Below are 23,869 nucleotides of genomic sequence, written 5' to 3' on the forward strand. Positions count from 1 at the left end.
CTGTGTGTGTGTGTGTGTGGTGTGTGTGTGTGTGTGTGTGTGTGTGTGTGTGTGTGTGTGTGTTTTACCCGGGCAGTTAATAATATATCCTGTTCATTGCCAATCATCCATGGATCATGTAATACAAAAAGGCATGATTGCCTTCTCTTACTTTAAAATAATAATACAAAAAAACCTCAACAAAACAAAACCCAATAAACACTGAATGCAAGTATTCGAAAGAAATTTATATAACGACACGCCCAGCCCTGCAATGCAATGTTGTGGGCGGCACCTGAATGAAATATGACACATTATATTATATGAATAACTAACTTGGGGTCAAAGGTTATGTCATTATGTAATAACATGTAATTTTTAATTTCCCCACTAGTTTATCTCCAGTCGCTGAGTCTGAGGCACAGCTGGCTTCTTCTTCTAGTCTCGGACTTTGGCCCTTGCGTGGACGGTTGGGGGGCGGGGGAGTGTCCAAATCCAACCCGAAAGAGTACAAACATTGAAACTGTTTAGATTTTACACCCTTTTAACACTGTAAGGTAAGTTTTTTAGTACGATTTTTACGCACTTGCAACACAATAATGGCATACAAATACCCAAGATTAGGTGTTGCAAGAGAGTAAAAAACGCAAAAAAGGGAAGACTAAAGATAAGGACGATAAAGATACAGATGTTTGATAGGAAAGAAGGAGCAAACCACACCAGAGCACCCGCCAATCACCCACCATAGTAAGGTATAAGAGGCGGCTGAAAGAGTTTACAAGTCAGTTTATTGACTTTCTCCTCACTCAGCTTGTTCTCATCGCTGATAACAGTTAAAGACAGAGTTCCGGCCTTTTTAATTACCTTACCGTATTGAAGGGGGAAGGGGGGGGGGTAAATTAAATGTAAAACATAAAATATCTCTCGTTTTTTATTCTAAAAAAAAAGCTTCCTCCCACAACAGCGACATGTGTGGGTGGGTCTCAAACTCAAAAGTAAAAGTGAACAGAGCGGTGTGGAAGTTTGAAGGGTGCACTCTGCAACTTGAACCAAGGACCGAGTTGTTGAGATATAGTATAGCGAGTAGGGCTTTTCTAGGGTTCGCCTTCAATTTAGTTGTTTGTTGATTTGTTTGTTTGAGTAAAGAGAAGCACATAGACACAAAAATGGCCATTTAGTGTTGGGAAAAGGTAAGACAGACAGAAGTAACAGAGGGAAAGTGAAGATGGAGTACCTATCGGGGCATCCTCCAACCACCAGCCCTTTTATTTTAAAAAATTTACTGTTAAAACATGTGCAAACAGGAACTACTTTATTTAAACCAGTAGATACAAAGAGTGTGCTATGAAAAATTCAGATATCACTAAATAAAGGCAAGTCGTCAACTTGGTGGATTTATTTGACTTGGAAGAAAGTTGACATAGTTTAACGAAGGGCAAAATCATGAAGGGAAAAGACATGACAGACAGAGCGCTACCTTAGAATTACAAAGTTCTATCTGCTCAGTACCAGAAAAATTTGACGTTAAAGATTTTGAGTTCCACAACATGTCAAGCCTTTTCAAATGCAATTCTTTTAATATCTTGATAGCGACTCCAAATAATCTTACAATTTTGACAGAGCATTTGATTTCTGATCTCATGGTTTGAGTAACTCAAAATGGCCAAAAATGCCAAATAGAATTTTGTAATTCAGAGGTAGAGATATGTAAACAACAGACAGACAGAATAGAAGTAGAATCTACATCTGGCACCCTCTCTAAGCACCAACATGAATGCGATAGGGTATGCATGTATGTTCAGTGAATGCTAGGTGCAGGAGGAGAATATTGACAACTTAAAAATCCTCATCTACGCAAACACTTCTATGAAGCTCAAGATGAAATCTTATTTTACAGTGCTTTCCAAGGATCTGATGAATACATGTACGCTTAAAATGTCAGGCAGTTTTAGAATCACAGATAGATAGTATGGCTGAATTGAAAATTGACCTTGTCTAAAGCGTATTAAATTCAGCTTCCTGCCTATCTGAATTTGAACAATTTAAATCATTTACCAATAATTCTTATTTAACAAAGTGTGTATGGAGATAAGTCCATTGGAAGCAACAAGGCATTTTGAAAAAAACCCCAGGATCAGTATAATGTGCTCTAGACTACAAACTTATGTGTATTTTGCAAAGTTAGAAGTCATCAGGTAGCTTTCCATGATACTTCACTTACACCATAAATATTTGGAGATTGAAACACAGTACAGAATAGTAATGCTGAAGTTTTTACCTTTTCCAAATTTAAAAATAAAAAACAAATGGATAAAAACACATGATCACATTTCAGGAAAATTTATTCAAACTGGAAAAAGAGTGTAGAAACAGAGAAGATAACAATCCTCAGTAAACAACAAATAACACACAGTGAGAAATGTTATGCTATTTGGTGTTGGGTGTTTGAACATGGTAGAAAGACAAATGTTAACAGAATAACACCTTCTCAAATACGGTTTGAAAAATTGAGTGAGTGAATTATCACACCTTCCAGGCACCTGCTGAGAAAGTGGTACAAATTACAAGATCAGACAGCGATAAAAAAAAGTAGATATGGGTGAGACATTAACAGGGGCACCCACATGCTACCTGCATAGAGGGTTAGATGAAGGAAACACAAACACTAGTTAGATATTGAAAGCAGAGACAACAACAAACAAAAAAATCCACCGTGAAAAGTAAGCACACTTCACACTCATGATGAAGTTATATAACTAGACACATGCACAAGAAAAAAATCTGTTTTAGTTGTATTTTCTTTAACATGTATAGAAAGAACAGGTGGGACTTTCACAGTATAAGAACTCATATGTATAGTTATGACACAAAAGCCTTCAGCATGGTAGGGACTTTGAAGACGTTGTATAACCTATAGAGTTTGAGTTTTATTCAGCTGGTTTTAGTGCCTTTGTTTTTGTTGTAGGCCTACTTGTTGATAATGGTGTGCAGACTTTCAACATAAGCTGCTTCTCACAAACCTGAATATGGAGTTGAGATAGTACAGTCTACCCACAAAAGTCAGAAGCATCGTTGATTCTTCGTATTGATAATAGTCATAAAAGTAATTAAGTGGGTTTTAAAAGCATTGACAAAAAACAGTACAATTTCTGAAATATGGATCAAGAGACAAACAAGACTGGATGTTCAAAATGCCATTCCAATTTATGGCACCATATAGAGAGAAACCCATAAGCAGGTTGGTATCTAAAGGGATGGAGGGCAGCCTTGCATACATTAAGAAACTACTTTTATTGGAGAACAAGTACTACAAGGGAAATATGGTAGATCAAATGTCACTCTCAAGAATGAGCACCTTCAAAAAACCAAAACAAGAACCCCAAATAAAAACAGACTGAGTAAAATACACAAACAAACATTAAAAACAACTTAAATTGTGGCACAACTGAAAGCGTACACGTACGATTTCAACGAATAACAAGAGTATGTAAAATTGCAAGTTTTTCATTTTTCGTTTTTGTACAAAAATATCATCATGGTTTAAAATAATGCTTGTAATTCACTGTGATGAAAATATAGTCACTGACGTTTTTTTTTTCCATCATTTTGTTTTCAGCTGTTAGCACAATACAGCTCCTAACAGAGTAACCAGCGCTATTTCTTTAATGCTGCCATGCAATAACCAACAACATCAAATCAATTGTCAATGCTCAGAGAAAACTAAACGTCCAGCACATGTTTTACAGTGACCAATACTTTCAACAAAGCCTTAAGGACTAAAATTATTGTGATATGGGGCGTTAAAATTAAAAGGAAAATGATTGGACAACTTGGTTTTTCTCTTTTTGAAAAGCCGCAGCAACTTGAGTTATGGCAATTTGTGCAGACAAACCTGATTTTGCTTCATTAAAACAAAAATGATCTGTATAATCAATCAATAATGCCTTTGTACACACAAACCCCCCCACCACCAAAGTTATCATTAAAAATCATGATAAATGCAAGGGACACTACACTAGAGGATTCATGTCAGATGGTATCAATGAACCCTTATGTGACCAAAACATAACTGTACACAGCGTACTACAGCCTAATTAACTGTTGTGATACAACTCAATTTCCCCTATCAAACTACTGGTATTGAAATGATGTGTCAAATAAGCACATTAGATTTATGAATACTAAGTACATCGTATATGCTGACTTAATTTAATAACAAGCAACATTTATTAGGTCACAAACATGATTATTCTATTTGAAAGCTAACCTTTGCAGTTAACTTAACAACTCCCTTCCATGTAAACTTTAACGATAACTTGATTCCAATCAATCAAAAAATATTAAATCAAGAACACAACAGAGGTGAAGAAAAGATACAAGAACAAATAGGTGTTATGACACAATATAAACAAAAAGCAGTAACAAAATAACCTTTAATGCCACTTCAGACCTGCCAACCTTGCAGGATGAAAAATAATCAGATAACCCAAGAATGTCATTTCAGAAACAAACAGTCATGTGAAAGTGGCAAAGAAAGAAACATTTTTATATTATATTTAGTTATTGTCAAAGACATAACACTCAACTCAGTTTGAACCTGCTTTACAAATTGAGATAGAATAAATTTGTAGACACTCGTTTTTCCAGTGACAAAGTGACATAAAGAGCAAACTGAAACAAAAGGAATAAGAAAGAAAAATAATACAACAAGCACGGAGTAGGCAATCCATCTGATGTGCTCACTTCGTATCCCAGGATACCAGAGTGTGTGTATCGTATCCGTATCTACCCGCCCTCACAGAAAAAAAGAAAACAACTCTAACAAACAAGAGCTACATCATTGCTGCTGCTTTGAAGAACAGCACCCCTCACTTTATTACTGTCATAATATTAGTCTTTGTTTTTATCTGTCAAAACATATCTGTGTCACACTAAAGAATCATTTATCGTAAATCATAATACTCAGCATTAAATTTTCTGTGCACAAATTCTGCTTCATCCACTAACGAATTTGCAAAGACAAATACTGAAACGCATAGTACTGATTGTATAGTATTTTCATTTTGAAAAATTAAACATATCTAATGTTAAAAATAAACGAGCTTGTGAAAGAAATACTGCATTTTGTCATTTTTTCCCCCATTAACTTAACAATAATATACTTTTTGGAAGCTATAATATTAACCAAGGTCATAACCATCTCCATCGGAGCATTTTCCTAAAGAAATTTTTTAGAATTATCTTTGGACACACAGTACTTATAACTAAATAAATACTGTGTCGAGTGACTTCTCAACACAGTTGCTATAAACTAAAAAATATTCATGAGATAATGATAGTCTTTTGATAAACTGAGGTACATAAAGTTGACATTTGTAGGACATTCTTAAAATCAGTTCAGCACAAACACCTTTGAAGGACAAAACCAGAAGAAAAGGGAATGTGTTAACATGTTATACGCATTCAAATCAGTTTTAGGAATATCATAAATTTGAGCAAATTGGTAATAATGCATCCACACACTAACAGTCATATTCTCATACATCAAACTGGATACTCTGTAATTTTCAAAGTAGAAGTAACAATATTTTGAAAAGTATTACCACCTTGGACTTCAATCCTTGTAACACAAACTGACGATATCCTTCTTAAGACCTTCAAACAAGCAGTGACTCATAATGTAACATATAGCCCAGAACACATTCTCTTACATTGACATGGTGGTGGAAAATAGAAACTGTGACATGCGGCTCTATCCAAACACTTCAGTTTAACTGAACTTGTTTTAAATTTGTACCTGCACAGTTTGTGAGTTTTATTTTGTTAAAGGATATATAAGATGACTAAAACGAGATCAGTCAGTTGATCATGAGACAAAAAACCCCATATAATTGGTGAAAAACATCATTTTTTCATGAGCATATATTCAAGACTATACATATTTACATAAAATCAGTGCGTGCGGTCAGTCGTGATCAGTACGCAGCCCAGAGAAGAGATACAATTTCCTTTCACACACTTGGAAGTCTCAAGACATAAGTATGAAAAAAAAGCAAAAAATATAAACCTCCACGTTGGGAAAAACATTTCCTTTGACTAAAACAATAAAAAGACAATAAACTGAATCAGTTATTCTTTCACAACCAAAAAGCAAAAACACAACAAATTTTTTAAACAAATGACAAAGGGAAAAAATTTTCATTCACAGTTGGATTTTTTTTTCTTTCAGTGGTTTGAAGAAATCGTCCAAGAATGAAGAGAGAACAGCAAGAACTTGCCAGGAGATCAATAACCTTCTCAACACCTCTCACTATGTGTCAAGCATCATATAAGAAATGTAAGTTGCGACAGGCAGCATTGCAAAAAAAATTATATCGCGTGAGTACTTTTTTTTTCACCAGGAAACCAAGAATACGAGAACAGAAGTATAACACAAACGAGTATAAAGATAGGTATCAACAACTTTTCAGATTCCTTTCACAAACCATAGTTTGACCCCCCAAAAAGAGTTTATTTATAACCGAATAATTTCAGAGCCAGCAACCAACCCCCCCCCCCCCCGGATCTCAAAATCAGTAGCCTCATGTGAGATCAAAGCTTTCAATAACTCTCTTATGGACTTTAAAAAGTCTAGACACAAAAATACCACAAAAGTCCCCCCCCCCCCCCCACCCCCACCCAAACCCCACAACATTAATGCACAATTTTTAAAATGAACAACTACATACTTGAAGATCAATGCTATGTCTGTACTGACTGAAGTTTTTAGAGAATCATAGTGAACAAAGTTAAAAGAATAGAAACTGAAAATGAAGCACTTTGCATATCAATGGAAAACAAATGAACAAAACATATACATTGACTGCTTAGGGTAGGACTCCACCATACACCATTTTGAAAAGTGACTGAGAGGGAGTCTTACACATTGCAGTCTATATGATGAGACAATAGCTGTACATATGAGGATAGTTGAGATTTCTTCTCTGTCTCCACAACATGAACGTTGATAAAAGGATTTGTAATTATAAGAAATGGAACACGGCTGATAGTTCACCAAAAAAAAAAAAAATGTCTTACCAGGAGGTGGAAAAGGATGAAAATAAGGAACATCAAATTTCGATGCAGGAAAATGAATTTTGTATATATATAAAATGTAGGAAGTAAGCAGTTTAAATTCTCACATGTGGAATATCAACGTTAGTAACATTCCCTCCTCCCCCCCACCCGCCAAAAAATCAAAACAATACAAGAGATAGTATACCCACAACCAAATATTGCATATGCTTGGCTATAACGGAAAAAAAACACAACAACCCAAAGAAACCGACAAAACAAAATTGAGTACTAGTAATTAAGAAGTCAACACAAAACTTTCAGCTCCATCGAAGTAAGCTTTCACTAAAACTAAACATAAAAAACCCCAATAAAAAGTCATATAAAGAGTTATGAAAGAAACGAAACAACCCAAAAAGCTCCGACCCCTCACACTTGGAGAACCTTGCAGGCTTAATATAAAGGAAGAGTAAAAGGTTATCACAAATGGAAGCGTGTAAATAAATCAACCGCATGCAAGATGACAAAATTATATGTGAAGAACAATACAACTTTAGAGAAAAGTACACAAATAGAAGGGTTTGCATATAAGCCAGGTCAAGAGTGAAAATGAATACTAGGTTACAATTTTGCTACTTGGAGGAAACCGATGTCCATGACAGGCAGGACAACAGCCACACAATATCTAAACACCAAACATTAAACAGAGCCCAAGAAGAAAGAACAAAAAATATATGGTTGTGAAAAAAAAACACACCTATCAAAGAATGTAATATGTGGGTAAAATTATGCAAGTTATAATCTACAACATTCCTATCAAACATATGATGCATGACCACTGTATTATTCAACAAAATAAACTTGCCTTTTCTGAATAGGTTAGGTTTCCTACCCTTTCAACATTCAGAGCACAAAAATATTTTATCCATGACAATGAAGTTTGCTAGTGCCTTTGACTCAATTTTATTCATTTTATCAAGAATATTTGCCTTGAGAATGCCTACACAGCACAGAGAAAAGAGAATAAGAAAACGAAAAGAAAACACTTGATAGTTTAGGAAATAAGTGACTTAAAAAACAGTAAATAAAAGTAGGCACTGATGAATTTTGAAGTACAAACCAGAGCAAAATGCAGTGACAGTTTTTACCTTAACAGTCCTAGAATCTTTGCGTAGACAATTGACAAGACACACTAAGAAACTTAAATACTCTTCTCTGAGAGTCAATAATGCAGACACCCTGCCTTACAAAGTACACTGAGGACACTGTAAAGACATATACCGTAATAAAAAAGGATTAAAGCATCAGTTTTTAAAGTTCTAGTTTTCTTGACAAAACGAGCTGGAAGACATTTCTTTTTCCTATGGTGAAGTATTGAAATTGCATCTTTCCCTCTGGGCTGCTTCTTATTTCCAGATCACTCATCCATCTCGCCATAACACTCCTCAGCTTGCATAAAGAATTTGTTAGCCAATCTGCCTTTCATGGCTGACATTGCTGCTTCAGCTGCCTCATTGTACAAGTCCCCTGGGAAGATCAAAACAGAAAAAGCAAATAAACATGCGTCATTTGGATGCATGCTGGGACCCAAATCAGGTAAAAAGTGAATAATTATTTGCAACCTAGAAATATGCATGTATTAGTATTAGCAAATATTATAATTTTTAACCAACACGAATAAACCGGCATCTAAGGGGGAGGCATTCTATAATTTAAAAAACCAACACTACCTACATTCAAACGCTGCTTAAGCAATTTCCTTTTGCATAAATAAGTAGATTTTTCACTTTAAAAAACAAACAGGAGTGGTACAATACGTGACCAATGATTAGCTCAGCTACTTTATGTCTTACACCATTATTTTTTTTTCGAAACTAAGAAAACTCTATTGCCCAAATTATCCCGACTTACACATCAATAAAAAATAATTTTCTTTCGACAACTCCGCTCGACACATCTTTCCAGAGCACAAATATTCAACAGAACTTTCAACTACCAACTCGCATCCTAAAATCTTTTTTTTTTTTTTTGAGCATGAAGGAACAAACCTGCTTTCTGAGGATCCTTGTCTAGCCCATGGCCACCAGTTCGGTACATACACGCTTGGTGAGAGAGCAGATCGTGGAGTGGGTCGGCCATGGTGGAGTCAAACTCTCCCCCTTCATCGTGGTCGTTTTGCTCCACTGCCTTCTGGTACCAGTACACAGCATCCTCCCATGACACAGATCTGTGACAACGACAGAAACAGTACATCAAAACACAATTAGAAGCCTTCAAGGTCCAGTGTATTGTACACACAAGTGGACAGAGCACTCCTTCCAAGACAAGATGGCCAGGAAGCTTTAAGAATTTATAGGGATTATCCAGTCAGCAGGGCCACACCCTATGTTGAGAACAGTAAGATGGTTCCCATTAAATAAATGATTACTTCATAAACATGCGCTGGTCCAATTCTATGTTCCAATTACAACACACAGCAATTATCAGTATGTGACGACATCATAAATGTCAGGACCAATGAAACACCTCTTATTTTGGTCAATGAAACAAATGTTCTTAATATATGCAGAATAATTAAGTCTTGAAATTTTGTCTGGTATACCCAATAAAAGAATTAACAGCCTCACTCCTCAGCCAGAAAAATGAAGCCAATTACAAAATTCTAGATGATAATTTTAATGCATGTAACAATTACACAGGCTTGTCCGACAATGTTGAGAACAACATTGACATGCCTGGCTTTGACAACAAAAACAAGGGTGTCAGGCCATGATCCACAGTCATTTCCAAATAGAACAAGTAAAAAAACAGAGAAGCAAATTCCAGGAGGAAAAAAAATTAATGATAGCTGTTCTTTTCTTAAGCTAAAAGGTTACACTTCAAGAGCATCACATATTAAAAAAAAAATAATGTCATGTATTCATTTTTCGTCTACAGTAAAAACAAATGTTAATTGTGGTATTATTTATACTGCACTTTCTTAACGGGAAGAGCTACCCTTGAGGACCACTTTGTATGTTTATTGCCTAAAATCAAATGTAAGTACACATACAAGTTAGGGATAGTAAAATCTCTTGATATGCAATTTTATTTTGGCATAGCTACAGCGGTTGCTATGGAAACGGCCGCCATCTTGAAAATAAATAATGAATTTCAAATTCCTAAGGCTTTCTTATTTACAGACGAGACTTTTACCAAATTTGGCGAGAGTATACCTGAACCAGACCCTATCAGAGTAATAGCAAATTTTTTAAAAATAAGTTCAAAAAAATATATAGTTATGACAATTTTCCCAAAGTATAAAAAACTTTTTCTAAATTTAGGTTGCGTAATCGCTTGCCAAAGGAAAAGTGTTACAGTTTTCACAAATATCTCTCTGTTACATTGACATCTATGTTTCCTGAAAGTTTCATGTCAAAAGGACAAAAACTAAGGAAGGAGTAGGGAAAAAACTGCAAAAAAATTACATTTTGCGAAAAATGACAATTATTGTGAAAATTCACTGTATTAACTCATCATCATGTTTTCAAAGGCAATTTACGAGGAGAAAAAAGACTTTCTGAATTGTATCCATGCTATTTTTAGACAAAAAACTGGTTGATCTTCAAAAATCAGCCAACATAAAGTTTGCATAGCGTAACTTAAAATCTGCAAAATCAAGGGTCGCTCCTCCCCCTTAAGGTGAAAGCATTGAAACAGCCGAGTTTTAAGCACGAGTTGCTACTTCTTTTCTCATGCTGGCAAAAGGCAGGCTTTCTACCACTGTGAAATACTAACCTTTTCTGACCCAGGTTGTCTCCAGATTCAAACGCCCTCGCCATGAATATCATAGCATTTCTGTCCCCAGCTTCTGCTGCTTGAACCATAAAATCAACACCTGTATCAAGCATCTCTGGAGTGTTCTATAAGAAATAAAAAAATTTAAAAAAAGAAGTTCAGCACATTAAATTAAAAGACATAACAGCACAAATCCTAGAACAGGTATGTTTTTGAGGGATTGTCTGCAGGAAAATAAAAAACCCTTCATATTCAAGTTCTATGTTAATTTAAAGTTTATGGCTTCGGACCTAAGAAATTAAAGCACAGCATGACATTCATGATGTAAATTACTAATGGAGTAAAAGCTGGGTGTTCACAATTCAAAGCATGAAGATGTCTCTCCATTCAGCATGGGGAATGTTTACCGATACTGAAATTCAAGTTACCCGTCACACATTAAGGACACATAGATGGTTTAAGACTCTCGCTGTGAAACTGGAAGAAAAAAGCCCATTTAATTTTATTTTGTTCTAAAACCACCACTGAGGTCAATCTGCAGGTCCTCAATGAAAATGAGGTCAGCATGCACCATAAATACTTAAGGGGGGGGGGGGGGGGGGGGCGCGGCTACATTCGGCTCAAAATTATGGAATTTCAGTTATAGGCTTTTTTAGCTTTCTCAGCCTCTCCTACAACTATTTCATCGCATTAGAACCCCCAAAATCCAAATTTTTTCCCATACCGGTCATGTTTGTCACCACCATTACCTCATAAAGTTAATATTTTATTTTTCTTTATCAGCTGTTTTCTCAAAACGCGACTTTTCTCTCTATTTTTTTGAGTAACGCCACCATTTTTCATCCAATCTTCATGAAATTTTCACAGAATGAAGAGAAGATGTAATACTAAAAATCTGTCTGTGGAATTTTTGATATATGAAATCGATTTTTGTTGATGGTGTCTGGAGTGTGGATTTTCCCGGATTTTTTGCAAATTTGAATGCTACCTCAGGAAAAAATTCATTAAAAATGTCTAATTCGTTTATGAAGAATACAATGCACAAATTTCTAGATCTAATGTTTGTTAACATGCATTAAAAAAACCCAATCAATTTCCATGAGCAATAAAGTGCGGTATTCATTACGTAAAACATGTCAACAAAATCCAATATGGCCTCCGTATCCATGGAAACGAAACTTTTTTCTCAAATTTGCAGATTTTAAGACTCCTTACTATGCTTGTTATATGAGTGAAATTTGGTAAAATTCGGATCAGTAATAAGCAAGATAGCCTTCAGGTGTAGTGCGCCCCCCCCCCCCCCCCCCCCCCAAAAAAAATTACTGTGGGCTAACTTTCGCGTCTTCTCACATCATAAAATCACAAGGGGTTTGACTTTTTTTTTGCCAGCTAGAAATAAAAAAACCCAAAACAATAACATGCTTCTTCGTAGCCTTTGCATTGAATATTTAAAATGGCACGATTACACTCAAGGATAAAGTGGCAGAGGCAGATCAACTGCCAGTAAGGAAGAAACACATGTGAGCAAGCCTGTAAAGGAAAAGCTCACCTGAACTACACAGTTAACAAAGAGGTCTCTCTGGAGACCCAAGTACAGCCTGGCCATGGTATTTATGGCTTCAAGAACTCCCAGCTGAGCAGCATGCTCTTCATGGTAGAGAGCTGAATCCCAGTCCACAACATCTTCCGTGACAGAAAAACGGCCAATCTCGTGATATCTTGCCATTTCGTGATGAATCTGAACAGAAAATATGTTTATATTATTATTATTTAAAAAAACTTAATCTCATACACAGCAAATCATATATTCCACATTGCATTTATTCATAGAGCCAAATAGACATAAAATACAGTTTTAATGTTCTGAAATCTTAACAAGTAAAGGCTACATAGATCACAAGGTAATAGCAACAGCTTGAGCTAAGACAGGATAGAGGGTCAAACCTTTCAAAGCACAAGGCAGTGAGCATGATCAATATGCCAAAAAGTACTGCCTCAGTTGTTTAAAAAAAATTTCAGTTAAGGAAATTATAGATAGGCCTACTCTTCAGTAATAAAAATTTATATTCTGCAAATCCAGTTTAAAAAAAGATTCTATTACAATAATACCTGGAAAAGTTTTGCCATGCTCGAGTAATTATGTCCAGATATTCTTTGCAGGGTCACATTTCTATTCACTTTGCTTTTGTTCAGTAGTAATGCATAATTTCTTGTTTTAAAAAATATAATTCAAAGTGCACTGTTCATCCAAACTGAACCAAAAAGAAAAACACAGTAACAAATGTACAAAACAAAATTCCAAATTATGTCTTCAGCCAACTGATTACAGTTCTAGAAATGCTCAGACCTGCCCAAGCACCGAGTCTCCAATACGTAGGTTGGCCAACTTCCTGAGATCCAGTTCATGAAAAACACTTGAAGGTCTCGCTTTACTCGCTTGAGCCTCAGAAAATGCTCTACGTTCCTCTTCCTGTGGAATGAAAAAAAAAGTAAAAAGTTGAAAATGAGAAGTTGAAAAGTTTGTATCGCAGATAAACCATAACATACTATGAGGCAAAGCACAAAATATGTTCCCACCTGAGAGGATCATGGAACATAAACAAAGGGTGCAGCTCCACACACAGGGTCCAGTCTAGCACACTACAGACCTTCCTGAAACTAAATTCTCAAGAGTGGGGCCTGCCTTCAAAGTCACTTATCTGTGTGTAGTAGGCCATTGGGCTAAAAAATAACGATAATAGTTCGTCCCTCAATATCTGATGATGACCAATGCGACCACAGAAAAGAATATTTCTCAGGCAAAATAGAAGAAACAAATGCTAAAAAACTCAACCAAGCCTTTTATTTCTCCTCGATTAAACAACAAGAACTTTTGGTTTTTTTGTGTTTTTTTTAAGAGATTAGTATGGGTAAAACTTACAGCTGTCATGGAATCCTGCTCAGATTCACTCTGCCAGCGCACACGCGACCTGTGGATGACTTGGCCCACAGGACTGTCCAGTGACATTGGTTCCTCCTCGCTTCCAGGGCTGATGAGAGAGGACTCGTCTGGAGAAGTTGCAGACTCTGAAGAATGATGGCGCCCAAGAATCTCAGTCAGGTCAAATGTCTCCATTGGCGACGCCGATATGCACTGATCCTCCCCTCCTCTCAGCTGAGTCATGCAGGAATTTTGCTGTGGATACATATGTTCAGGTTGAACCAAAAAGAAGAGTACAACATAAAGCATATATTTGAAAATATTAGATTAACAATATCTTTACCAGTGTTTGATACTTAAGTACATAAAAAAATTTCTTTGGAGCAAAGTTTAGTTTGATTTTACGGCCCTTGCATAAGGTGCAAAGCTGAAAAGAACTTTTAAAAAATCTTTTTAAACTTGAAGATGACCATCTATTGACAGTGGCCTGGAATATGGAAAAAAACAAAACAATTCTTTTGCAAAAGAGATAGACAAAATGTCTCGGGCGTAATCATTGACCAACCTGTTTGAGGATGAAATCTCTGCAGGTAGAAAGCTCTGTATCTGACAAATCAAATGGTGTGAGGTCCAAACTTTCACAGATAGAGTTACAGATGTGAGAGTGGAAGAACAAAGCCATTCCTTTAGGACCCAGGTTTCCATCACCGTATTCACTGCCATCTGCGGTGTGAATCTGTGGGTCTGTGTAGAGATCTCCCACACCTTGCACATCTACCACTATCATCTGATGGCCTGAACGCTCAAATGTGAAGTGGCTGAAAGCCTGCAAATGAAATTTGCCACAAACATTTAGATACCTTATACCCGTAATACAAAAACTTTGGCAAATTTATATGAATCGCCATGACAACACTTTAAAAATACAGCAACTCGTAGAATGAAAAAATAAAGCAGAGTAAAATTTCTCAATATTTCAAAATATTCCAAAATCTTGCAGGCAGCAACCATTAAACAATGTTTTATGTATGAACACTGTGACACTCACAAAGGAAAAGTATAAAATGTTCACGTCAAGAGCCACCCAACATTTATAAAACTTCAGGGCTCATCTGACAATCTATTTTATTACAAATTCATCAAATTTCTACAATCTCCAACTACATGAAGAAAGAGAGTGAAAAAAGCTTACATACCCAGCACAGTTTCAATATCAGATCACCCAGTAGGCCTACAGTTTCAAGATATCAGATCACAATGTCATTTGAGACAAAATTCATTTTAACAGTTTCATCTACATTGCAACCAACAACACTTTCTGGAAAAAATAAATTGTTCACCTGTGGGGTGAGACGCAAGTTTTCCTCAACAAATCCAGAATTTGAGTTGTACTTGATGTATTCTCCTTCAATAAAATGCTCAAGATGGAACAAAGGATTTCCAGGTCTGTCGGGGAACTCCAGAACATACATCTGAAATATGTCCACCTGTAAAAACAAAACAAACACTAAAGTTAAGAAATCACCCATCCCAGATAAACTGAACTCATGGTGGCCATTTCATAGTATTTTTCCATGGGATTCTAGAATTTGTGACTGGGACAGTATGCCGCTACAGCAGGGACAATGGTGAATACTAATTTGAACAAAAAGCACAAAAAAGAGGGGAACGTTATTTACACAATGACTAGACATTCTCTCCAGGACGGACTATTGGCAGCAATTTTTTAGGGACATATACGGAGAAACCTATACAAAAAGAAAATGATGACAAACTCCAGCCCCCCAAAATAACAAACAACAATGCTCTAGGTCCATATCAAACTGAACGACAATCTAAAGTCTTAAATCTGTTGATAGCCTTTAGTGTAACACAAGTTTCAATGAAAGTGGTACACAAACCTACAAAGTTGCCAGTGAAATTACCATAACGGGTCTATACACTATCATTGCTACAAAAAAATTAAAAGACTCCGTTTCCATTTTTCACTGGAACTCAGTCACTCTGAATGTACAAGAAATAAGAAAGATAAAACACATAACATTCAGCATTATTTCTATTTTTGAATTTTAAAATAATCTTTATTTGGAGAAACAGCTTACTTTTTTTGGAGGATTATGACGGTTGTACTCTTCTCCCCACACTTTCGCATCCATTTGGAGCATGACATCTTGAAAATAAACATCTCGGTCAACATTTTCCATGTAACTTTTGGCCACATAGTTTCTAGCATTGACATCAAGACCATGACTCGAATTGCAAACATCTGAATGCCTCTTCTTCCTGCAAGAAATATAAAAACAAATTATTCCAATTTTTAAAAATTAATCAATATGAAAAAGATACAGAAAAGCTACAAGTTACGGCAACACGAGAAAGTGTCCATAAATGTTCAACCCGGCACAGTGATCAAAATTTGTCACTATTTGTCCTACACATAGATCTAGTAAACAATTGTTGCGATGACAAGCAAGACATTTAAGTATCACATGCCTTAAAAAAAACAAAAACTAACATGTGACTACATCTCTATAAAGAAAATGAAACCTTTCTGTCTATCAATGACTTTAAGGAAAACCAAACAGTAACATGAACACCGATAGAAACATCGTGACTCAATGCTGAGTTACTGGGTGTTTTTACTTTTACTTTCAGAATGCCCACTATTATTTGAATGAAAAGAACTTTTTGTTATAAAAACACTGTGCTTTCAGTACTTACACTCTGTAACACTGTCTCATGGCTCCTCTGGTGAACGGCTGTAGAAATGGTAAACATAATGGTAGAACATTTCATTTCATTCTCAAAACTAAATATACTTTATTAAACATTGACAGCTAAAAAAGATGAATCATCATACTATAAGCCCTTGAAAAACTAAATCTGCAGTCACAGTACAATGCATTTCCAGTCTTCTTGGAATGTCCTCTTGAATGTAAAAGAGCACTGTACAAGAAATGAACATGAAAAACGAAGAACAAAGAAAGTACCATTAACATCTAGATTTGTCATGAGTCCTTCTCTCAGATTCCACGTCTGACCTACTCTTTTCATAAAAGCATAAAATTTAACAATTTATGCAACAAAAAGTCAAGAACACATCTATTTAAAACCACTGTTGTGTCTTCTTCACTCTCTTCCCTTTTAACTCTCCACAAAGCATTAGTCATCAACAATTATGTCAATTCCTACCCAAAGATGTCTGTATCTTCTATCCTTCTCCATTTGTATTCCAAGTTTGTCCATTTTTCTGGCCCCTACCTCCTTTTTCTGAAATGTTGTTCTTATTTGTGCCTTCTAAACAACAATGCATTCCCAAGTTCATTAGCTTTAAACTTCACTTCTATTTGACTATTTCACCATGTCTAACAGATCACATGAATATATTACATCAAATTGTATCCTATTTGCTTTCAAACTTTATTTACTTTGAATATTTACGAAATAACTATTTTATCTTTTCAAAAATATGAAACACTGGCACAAAAATGGAATAACAAACATAATGGGGAAAATTGCTTCAAGCTTTCTATAAAAACATGCACGAAACTCTTAGCTTTATAAAAAGAACTTTAAAAACCCTGCTCGGATAGAATGACAGGCTATACTGTAAACTACCCAAGCTCAGACTGAATCGTTACCTTCTTTTCCATTTTAACCAGAACTGTGTCTTTGGTCCATTCTTTCTTGTGTGCGTTATATCTATGTCTGAAGCAGAGCTCGGTTTCTAGGTCATCCAAGTGGTACTGCTCCCACTGATCAACTCCCTTCCTCAGTTTCTTCATTATTCTTTCAAATTTTGGCTTCAGCTTGAAATGCGGCTTGTTATTGGCAACTGGGGCAGATTTAGCAGATGCTGTGTCTCGAATCTGTTTTGCCTTTGAGATAGCCAGAGGCTTAAGATTATTCTCCTGAACAGCTCCTGAGTAAGCCTGAAAGCAACGGTAAAACAGTCAATAAAGCCCCTTAAATAAACCAGTATTTAGAAGTGAAAACATCGGATTTTATTGTTTCTATGATTTAATTTTTTTTTCAAGCTTCTGTTTATTCCATCTCAAGTAAGTATGAAAGAGATAATTGGACGTCACATTGACAAAGATACATTGTTCAATGTTTGAATTTTTAAAAAAAATAATCAATAAACAAGACAAACAGAAAGTTAAGAAGGATTGCAAAGAAGCAGGACCCAGCACCACAACCAGTGGAGCCCTCGAACTGACAGTTAGGTTTTTATTTTTTTATTTTTAAGAAACCTAATACTATAATGTCTGCCCCCCCCCCCCCCCCCAAAAAAAAAACCACACACAAAAAAAACCAACAAGTAAAAGTATCATTAATATAATCAACTGCCAACAACAGTTCAACAGTTCCATAAAGACCGAGAATGATAAAGTACTCGCAAATACCTTCAACAACCTCCGCTCCCTTAATGTGATAAAAGGCTTGTCTGCATTCCCTTCACTGTCTTGTCGAGCTCTGTGCCTCACATTGTCTGTGCTCTGCTGGTCTGCCAGGGACTCACAAGAAGCATCAAAGTCAATATCAGTGATGGGGAACAGCATGACATGATCGTCTTCTCCATCGCTGACGAAATCGTTGCTATTTTCATTGACGAGTTCCATCTTGACTGCTCAACTGGCCAATAAACTTATCTCTAGCCAAACCAATGATGTGGCCTTGCTACAAATTTTTGCGAAGCAATTTTTAATAGCTCTTTGAATCTTTCCCTGATTCAGTGACGTGCAATGTATGTGAATACTCTCTGTAACTTCCAATTCAACAATAAACCGCAGACTTTAATTGAGCAGTAGACACCATGGTGGTTGATACAGAAAAGTAGGACCTGAAATTATAAAAAGAAACAAATATAGAATTATAATAGCTAACAGAAACTTAAACTATTATCTTTCCTCAAAACAATGCAGACAAAAAATCGAAATTGCTTTTTCAAAAGCTGCTTCTGTCTTTCTCCTTTTAATAAAAACAAATTTTGAGCAGGGGAAGAAAAAACAGCTCCAAGGTGTATTCCTTAATACTATCTTCAAGTGATTTTCTTTCGAATTAAAATTGACCAACAGAAGTGCAAGTCAACACTTACTCAGAGGTCCGTTTTGTCTGATTAAACTTTTTTCAGAGAAGAGACTTCATTGGACATGAAGTTAGCAGCAAAATGGAAAAACGTATTCTAAATAGTGCAGCAAGCTCATATCCAGTTGGTTCACAATATGGCAATGAATTCGAAACTGAAAATGGAAAATAATATAAACTTAAGACTATTAATTACACTGACCTGTACTTTATCGGGAAAAAAAACAACCCAAGGAAAAAACAAATAAACAATGCCTTTTAAAAGAATCTTGCAAAAACTCTGACATTATAATAACAAATTCAATCAATGTTCTTTTTAGTCTAAACCTTTCATTTTTGCTTGAAATCCTCAATTCTATCTCAAATACTCTGCTATGAAACTGATTTTCCCCACCTTTGTTTGTAGTTCACCGTTACAACTGTTAAAAATCACATTAAAACCTGAAAACAGCCGGTCAAAAAGGTACATTGTCATTGAAAAAGAATTATAATCTCTTTCCAAATTAAGTTCCGATTACATGTGCTGCTAACTCTGATGACAGTTATCAATCAAAATATAATACAGCTGTTTGCATACCAATGATGAATTTTGCGATCATGATTTTTTTCCGAAAATCAGCCTATAAAACTTATTAGGAGTAATTAGTAATGATGCATTATAATATAAATCATCAATTAAGTAATTAAGACTTATATCTTTCATTAGCAACCCCCCCCCCCCCCCCCACAATAGACCATAAAACATGAATCAGAACTAACAAAAAAACAACAACCATAAACAAACAAGAGCAGGATGTATAACTTCTGGACAAAGATTTTTTTAAAAACCAACAAAATAAAGTGCGAGTCTTGTTTACCAAAGTTGTCTGAAGGTAGCACTGAATGACATAAAGAAAAGAGTAATAATTAGAGAAAGAGCACTGCTACTTATACAGGCCTATAATAAGAAGTACCAATACTGTAAAATGGTGGGAGAATATTTTAGAAACCATTCAGAAATATTAGAGGCCTCCTTGTTTTATTGATTCGGGTGGAGGGGGGGCCAAATTCCCTAAAACTCATAAAATATATGCATATTATATATATATATATATATATATATATATGTGATGATATATCCTCCTTGACCCGAGCTTTAAACCATTGTCTTAAACTATTGTCTGTCAAAATGTTTCCGCTGTAGTAGTCAATAAAGGTTAATCAGACTGACTTTAATAAGGAAATATGCTATACTCCATGTTCCAAGGACAGAATCAAAATAATATATTTTCAGTACGTCTACACATTTATAAACCTATGTCTCCTTATCATGCCTTATATGCGATAAGCGGCATTTAGTCACGCCCAACAGTCGCTAGTGACGAGTTGCAAGGTGTGTATTTTTCACACATGAAAACATAGTGCAAAAATTTACAGTTGCGTGCGACAAAACTATCTCCTTACGCCCAACACGACATTTAGCCGCTAGCGACTAGCTAATCCCTCATGAAACTGACCATTCACAGAGAAGAGAGACAGCAGTATATTTTAATGTCAAGATGGACAAGAAGTTCAAAGTCCGTCAGATGAGAGTTCTATGAGCCGCTGACATTTTTTATTCCATACATGGCCAATTCTGTGTAAGTCCTCTTCTTCCTCCTTCTCCTCTTTCCTTCTCCTCCTCCTCCTCCTGCTGTCCATTAAAAAAACAAAAACAAAATTAAATTAACAAAATTTGCATTGGGTTGAACTGAAGACGAACATCCTACACACACACACGCACCACATCACACAGCGTGTCGACCAGAACTCCTTGGCCAGGTATTTTGACCAAAGGTGATGCTTTAAACCAGGTAAACCCCCAGTCTGTCGCACGCGACGAGACCCACTATTGCTACATGGATGGAGACAGTGTGTCAGACGGTTTCTTTATAATTTTACTTGATTGGTTGTAGACCGGGAAAGACCACACAGACGCAACATCGCGTATATAAGGAGACATGATGCAAGCTCTAAGAATGATTTTTCTGTAAGTAGGGTCAATTGGTGGACCTCTGCTAATTAAAGGTAGAAAATTTATAAATAAAAACAGTAAGTTACAACTTGAACTTTTAAGTATAAAACCTGATCCTGCAAAATCTGCCAAAACAAAGTCAAAAGGCTCTCAATAGAGTCAAGTGCCAAGGGTGGATCGCGCAAGTTGTTCCTAAATTTAGAAAACAAATCAAATCTTCCTCATTTTGGTGTCGGCGCGCCACACTTCTTCCTTTCACAAAATTATTATATTATTAGATAACGCTGTGTGGCAACATTTAAGACTTTATTTGTTGGACGGGATGGACAATAATTTAGGCTGGCACTATTTCTCCGAACGTTCGGGAAAATAAAGCTGGGCACTATTTCTCCGAATACTCTGAAATCACATCCTTTCCCGCAAATTTCGGATATTATATAGATCTATGATTATAGTATAGGCCTACCAAAGATTGTTCGTGTACAATGTGGTTCAATCGGTCCAAAAAATGTCCGCAGTAAATATTTTAAATAGAAAGAAAAGCTACAGTACCAAACAGTTTTTCGCTACATGTGACGTGTTGCCTATGAAGAGTGCTTCTCTTAAACTTAAGGTGTTGTGTTCACTCGTGTGCTGTCTAGATCTAAATCTAGATCTACGGAGGGTTATTGATAACGACACATAGAACTAGCATCTGCGTTTGTCGCGGCCGCGACCAATCAATTGTGGCTCGATTTTTTGGTCCCCGAATCGGGGAATAAAAGTCAAATAAAAAAAAAAATTTTAAAAGAAAGAAACCGAACCTCTTTACTTTTGAAAGAAAGTTCACCTTGCTTCACTTCGTCTCTTTCTCACTTGTCAGCACGTTGATTTGTTGAATATGTTACAGTTACTTTTATTTTTCCCTCTTTGTGGTGTTTTATTTTGTTAGTGTGTATTTTTTTCTTTCTTGTTATTGTTCTGATGTGTTGTTTTTTTTGTTGGGGAAAAAAAAGGGGGGGGGGGGGGATGTTGTATAGTGTAACGTCATTTAATTTGATGTTCCTACCTTCATTAGATTCTAAATATATACACATCATGTATATATATATATATATATAGATTTAAATGTGTTATGTTAGAGCGTACGTTCCACCAAAACCGATTACATACATGTACTGACACTGACAGCCAAAACCGATTACATGTACTGACACTGACAGGCCCCTTAATAAATTATAATGTGTGTGATTCCATAATTTACATATGTAATATCCTGTACTTTGTTTTAAAATTACGCACATTTAGGGTTAAAACAGCCAATCTTCTTCGGACAGGTGGACTCACGCCTTGTTAATTTTTGTGTTTGTTTATGGGCTGTTCTAATTTTTATTTCATTTTGTTGTGAAATCTTTCTTTTTCTCGTTTTTACACTCATCATAAAATCTCTAGACTAGCTCTTGAAAATTGAAATAGATATGGACCTAAAAATTTGCTCCTGTGCGTGTATGCATGTGTGCGTGGTAGTAAGTGTGTAAGTGTAAGTGGAGAGTGAGGAGCGTGTGTGTGAGTTTGTTTTTCGGGCTTTATTTCAGCCTTTATTCAGTAACAGTTCAAAGTATACAAAAATAGAAACACAGGATCCATTCACTCCAGGGCTCATGAGTCGTTCCTCTCTTTCAGTTTCACTTTCATTCAATTCCCGTGTTCTCTCCCGCGGCTCATCCCCGTCCACATGACTTTCACACCCCACCCCCTCCCTCCAGGCACACACAAAGAAAATCTCACTCATTCCCTAGCACCCTGCGAACCATGGACAATAATATAGGCAAAACACTGCCTTAGCCGCATTCCTTTCGTTCATGAGCTGTGGACCAGGCCAGGGGGGTCAGTGTCGTCGTCTTGTAGTTGCTGACGCCTGTGGATACATTCGTCGTACATTCTTCCTTTCACCTGCTCTGTCACTCACACTGTCTCTCCATCCACAGCTCAGCTCGTCATATGTTGTTGGTGTACATATGTGCATGATGGTGGTGGGTGTGAGGTAGGTGTTACTGAAGGTTGTCTGTAGGCGGGCTTGCCATGCGGTGTTCCTTCCCAGACCAGAGCCAGAGGCAGAATGAAAGTTGGCGCCGAGCGCTCGCAATAAATAGGCAAAAAATCACGAGACCGGAAGCCAGAAACCGTTCGGAGAGATAAAGATCGGCACTATTTCTCCGAACATTCGGAGAAATAGTCACTTCGAATAATTTATCCTACTCCAGGATCAAGATCTAGATCTAGATATCTAGATCTAGAATCTAGACCTAGATCTAGATTCTAGGAAACACAGTGGGTTCACCAAAAAGTTAAATCTAGCCAAAATAAATGTTTAAAATACAAAAAACGAAGTGTATACAGACCCAGTAACCGGGAACAAAGTCACGAAGTATACAGACCCGGTAGAGGAACTCCTGTGTGATTTCGGAAAGTTTCAGCGCCCAGACCCAGGCAGAAAAAGAGGGGAGAAAGGCAGAGAAATGGAGAGGGTGACTGCTCGATTGAAATTAGATCTAAGACATTGTTATTTTCTTCAAATTGTGATTCCTTCAACTCCAAAACGGAGGAAAAACGATCATTCATTGAAAAGACATCCGCAATTTTCATTTAGATCTAGATCTAGATCTAGGCCTCGAAACTAGATCTAGATCAATGATTTATTATGTCTGTCTGTTTAGATCTAGACATAGGCCATAGATATCTAGAAGAACCTAGATCTAGGTCCACCCTGAGCCAAGAGAGCGCTGAAACTTTCCTAAATCACAAAAGAGTTCCCCTACCGGGTCTGTATACTTCGTGACTTTGTTCCCGGCTACCGGGTCTGTATACACTCCCTTCAAAAAAAGGCAGAAAAATATTACGGGCTAATTTAGTAATGTTGTAGGGTTCACTTAGCCTACATGGATGGCCACTTTTGTCCATATATAGCAATCACTTCTGTTTCTCATGTAAACAAACGGGGAAGCAATTTCCAAAGAGCCCCCGGGTGGTCGCTCGTCGCTACGGAAGTCCTTCTAATGCAGAAATAAACTAGAATCCAG

General features: G+C 36.4%; 1 protein-coding gene across 2 annotated transcripts in view; it reads right to left on the bottom strand.

Annotated features, from left to right (window-relative positions):
* Positions 1–2,303: 2,303 nt before the first annotated feature.
* Positions 2,304–23,869, bottom strand: part of LOC100856795 (eukaryotic elongation factor 2 kinase) — a 30,002-nt gene continuing 8,436 nt past the window's right edge. For both annotated transcript variants that reach the window (XM_005092910.3, XM_005092908.3), the window contains exons 2-13: positions 18,136–18,572; positions 17,371–17,661; positions 16,451–16,488; positions 15,832–16,012; positions 15,070–15,216; positions 14,295–14,555; positions 13,730–13,984; positions 13,157–13,279; positions 12,359–12,547; positions 10,810–10,934; positions 9,081–9,259; positions 2,304–8,559 (exon numbers count right to left, since the gene is read on the bottom strand). In XM_005092910.3, the coding sequence (XP_005092967.1) occupies positions 8,450–8,559; positions 9,081–9,259; positions 10,810–10,934; positions 12,359–12,547; positions 13,157–13,279; positions 13,730–13,984; positions 14,295–14,555; positions 15,070–15,216; positions 15,832–16,012; positions 16,451–16,488; positions 17,371–17,661; positions 18,136–18,351 (2,115 nt within the window). In that variant the 5' untranslated portion in view covers positions 18,352–18,572 and the 3' untranslated portion in view covers positions 2,304–8,449. The remainder of the gene's footprint in view (positions 8,560–9,080; positions 9,260–10,809; positions 10,935–12,358; positions 12,548–13,156; positions 13,280–13,729; positions 13,985–14,294; positions 14,556–15,069; positions 15,217–15,831; positions 16,013–16,450; positions 16,489–17,370; positions 17,662–18,135; positions 18,573–23,869) is intronic.

The sequence above is a fragment of the Aplysia californica genome, unplaced genomic scaffold (genome assembly GCF_000002075.1).
Source record: "Aplysia californica isolate F4 #8 unplaced genomic scaffold, AplCal3.0 scaffold00055, whole genome shotgun sequence".
NCBI lineage: Eukaryota > Metazoa > Mollusca > Gastropoda > Aplysiida > Aplysiidae > Aplysia > Aplysia californica.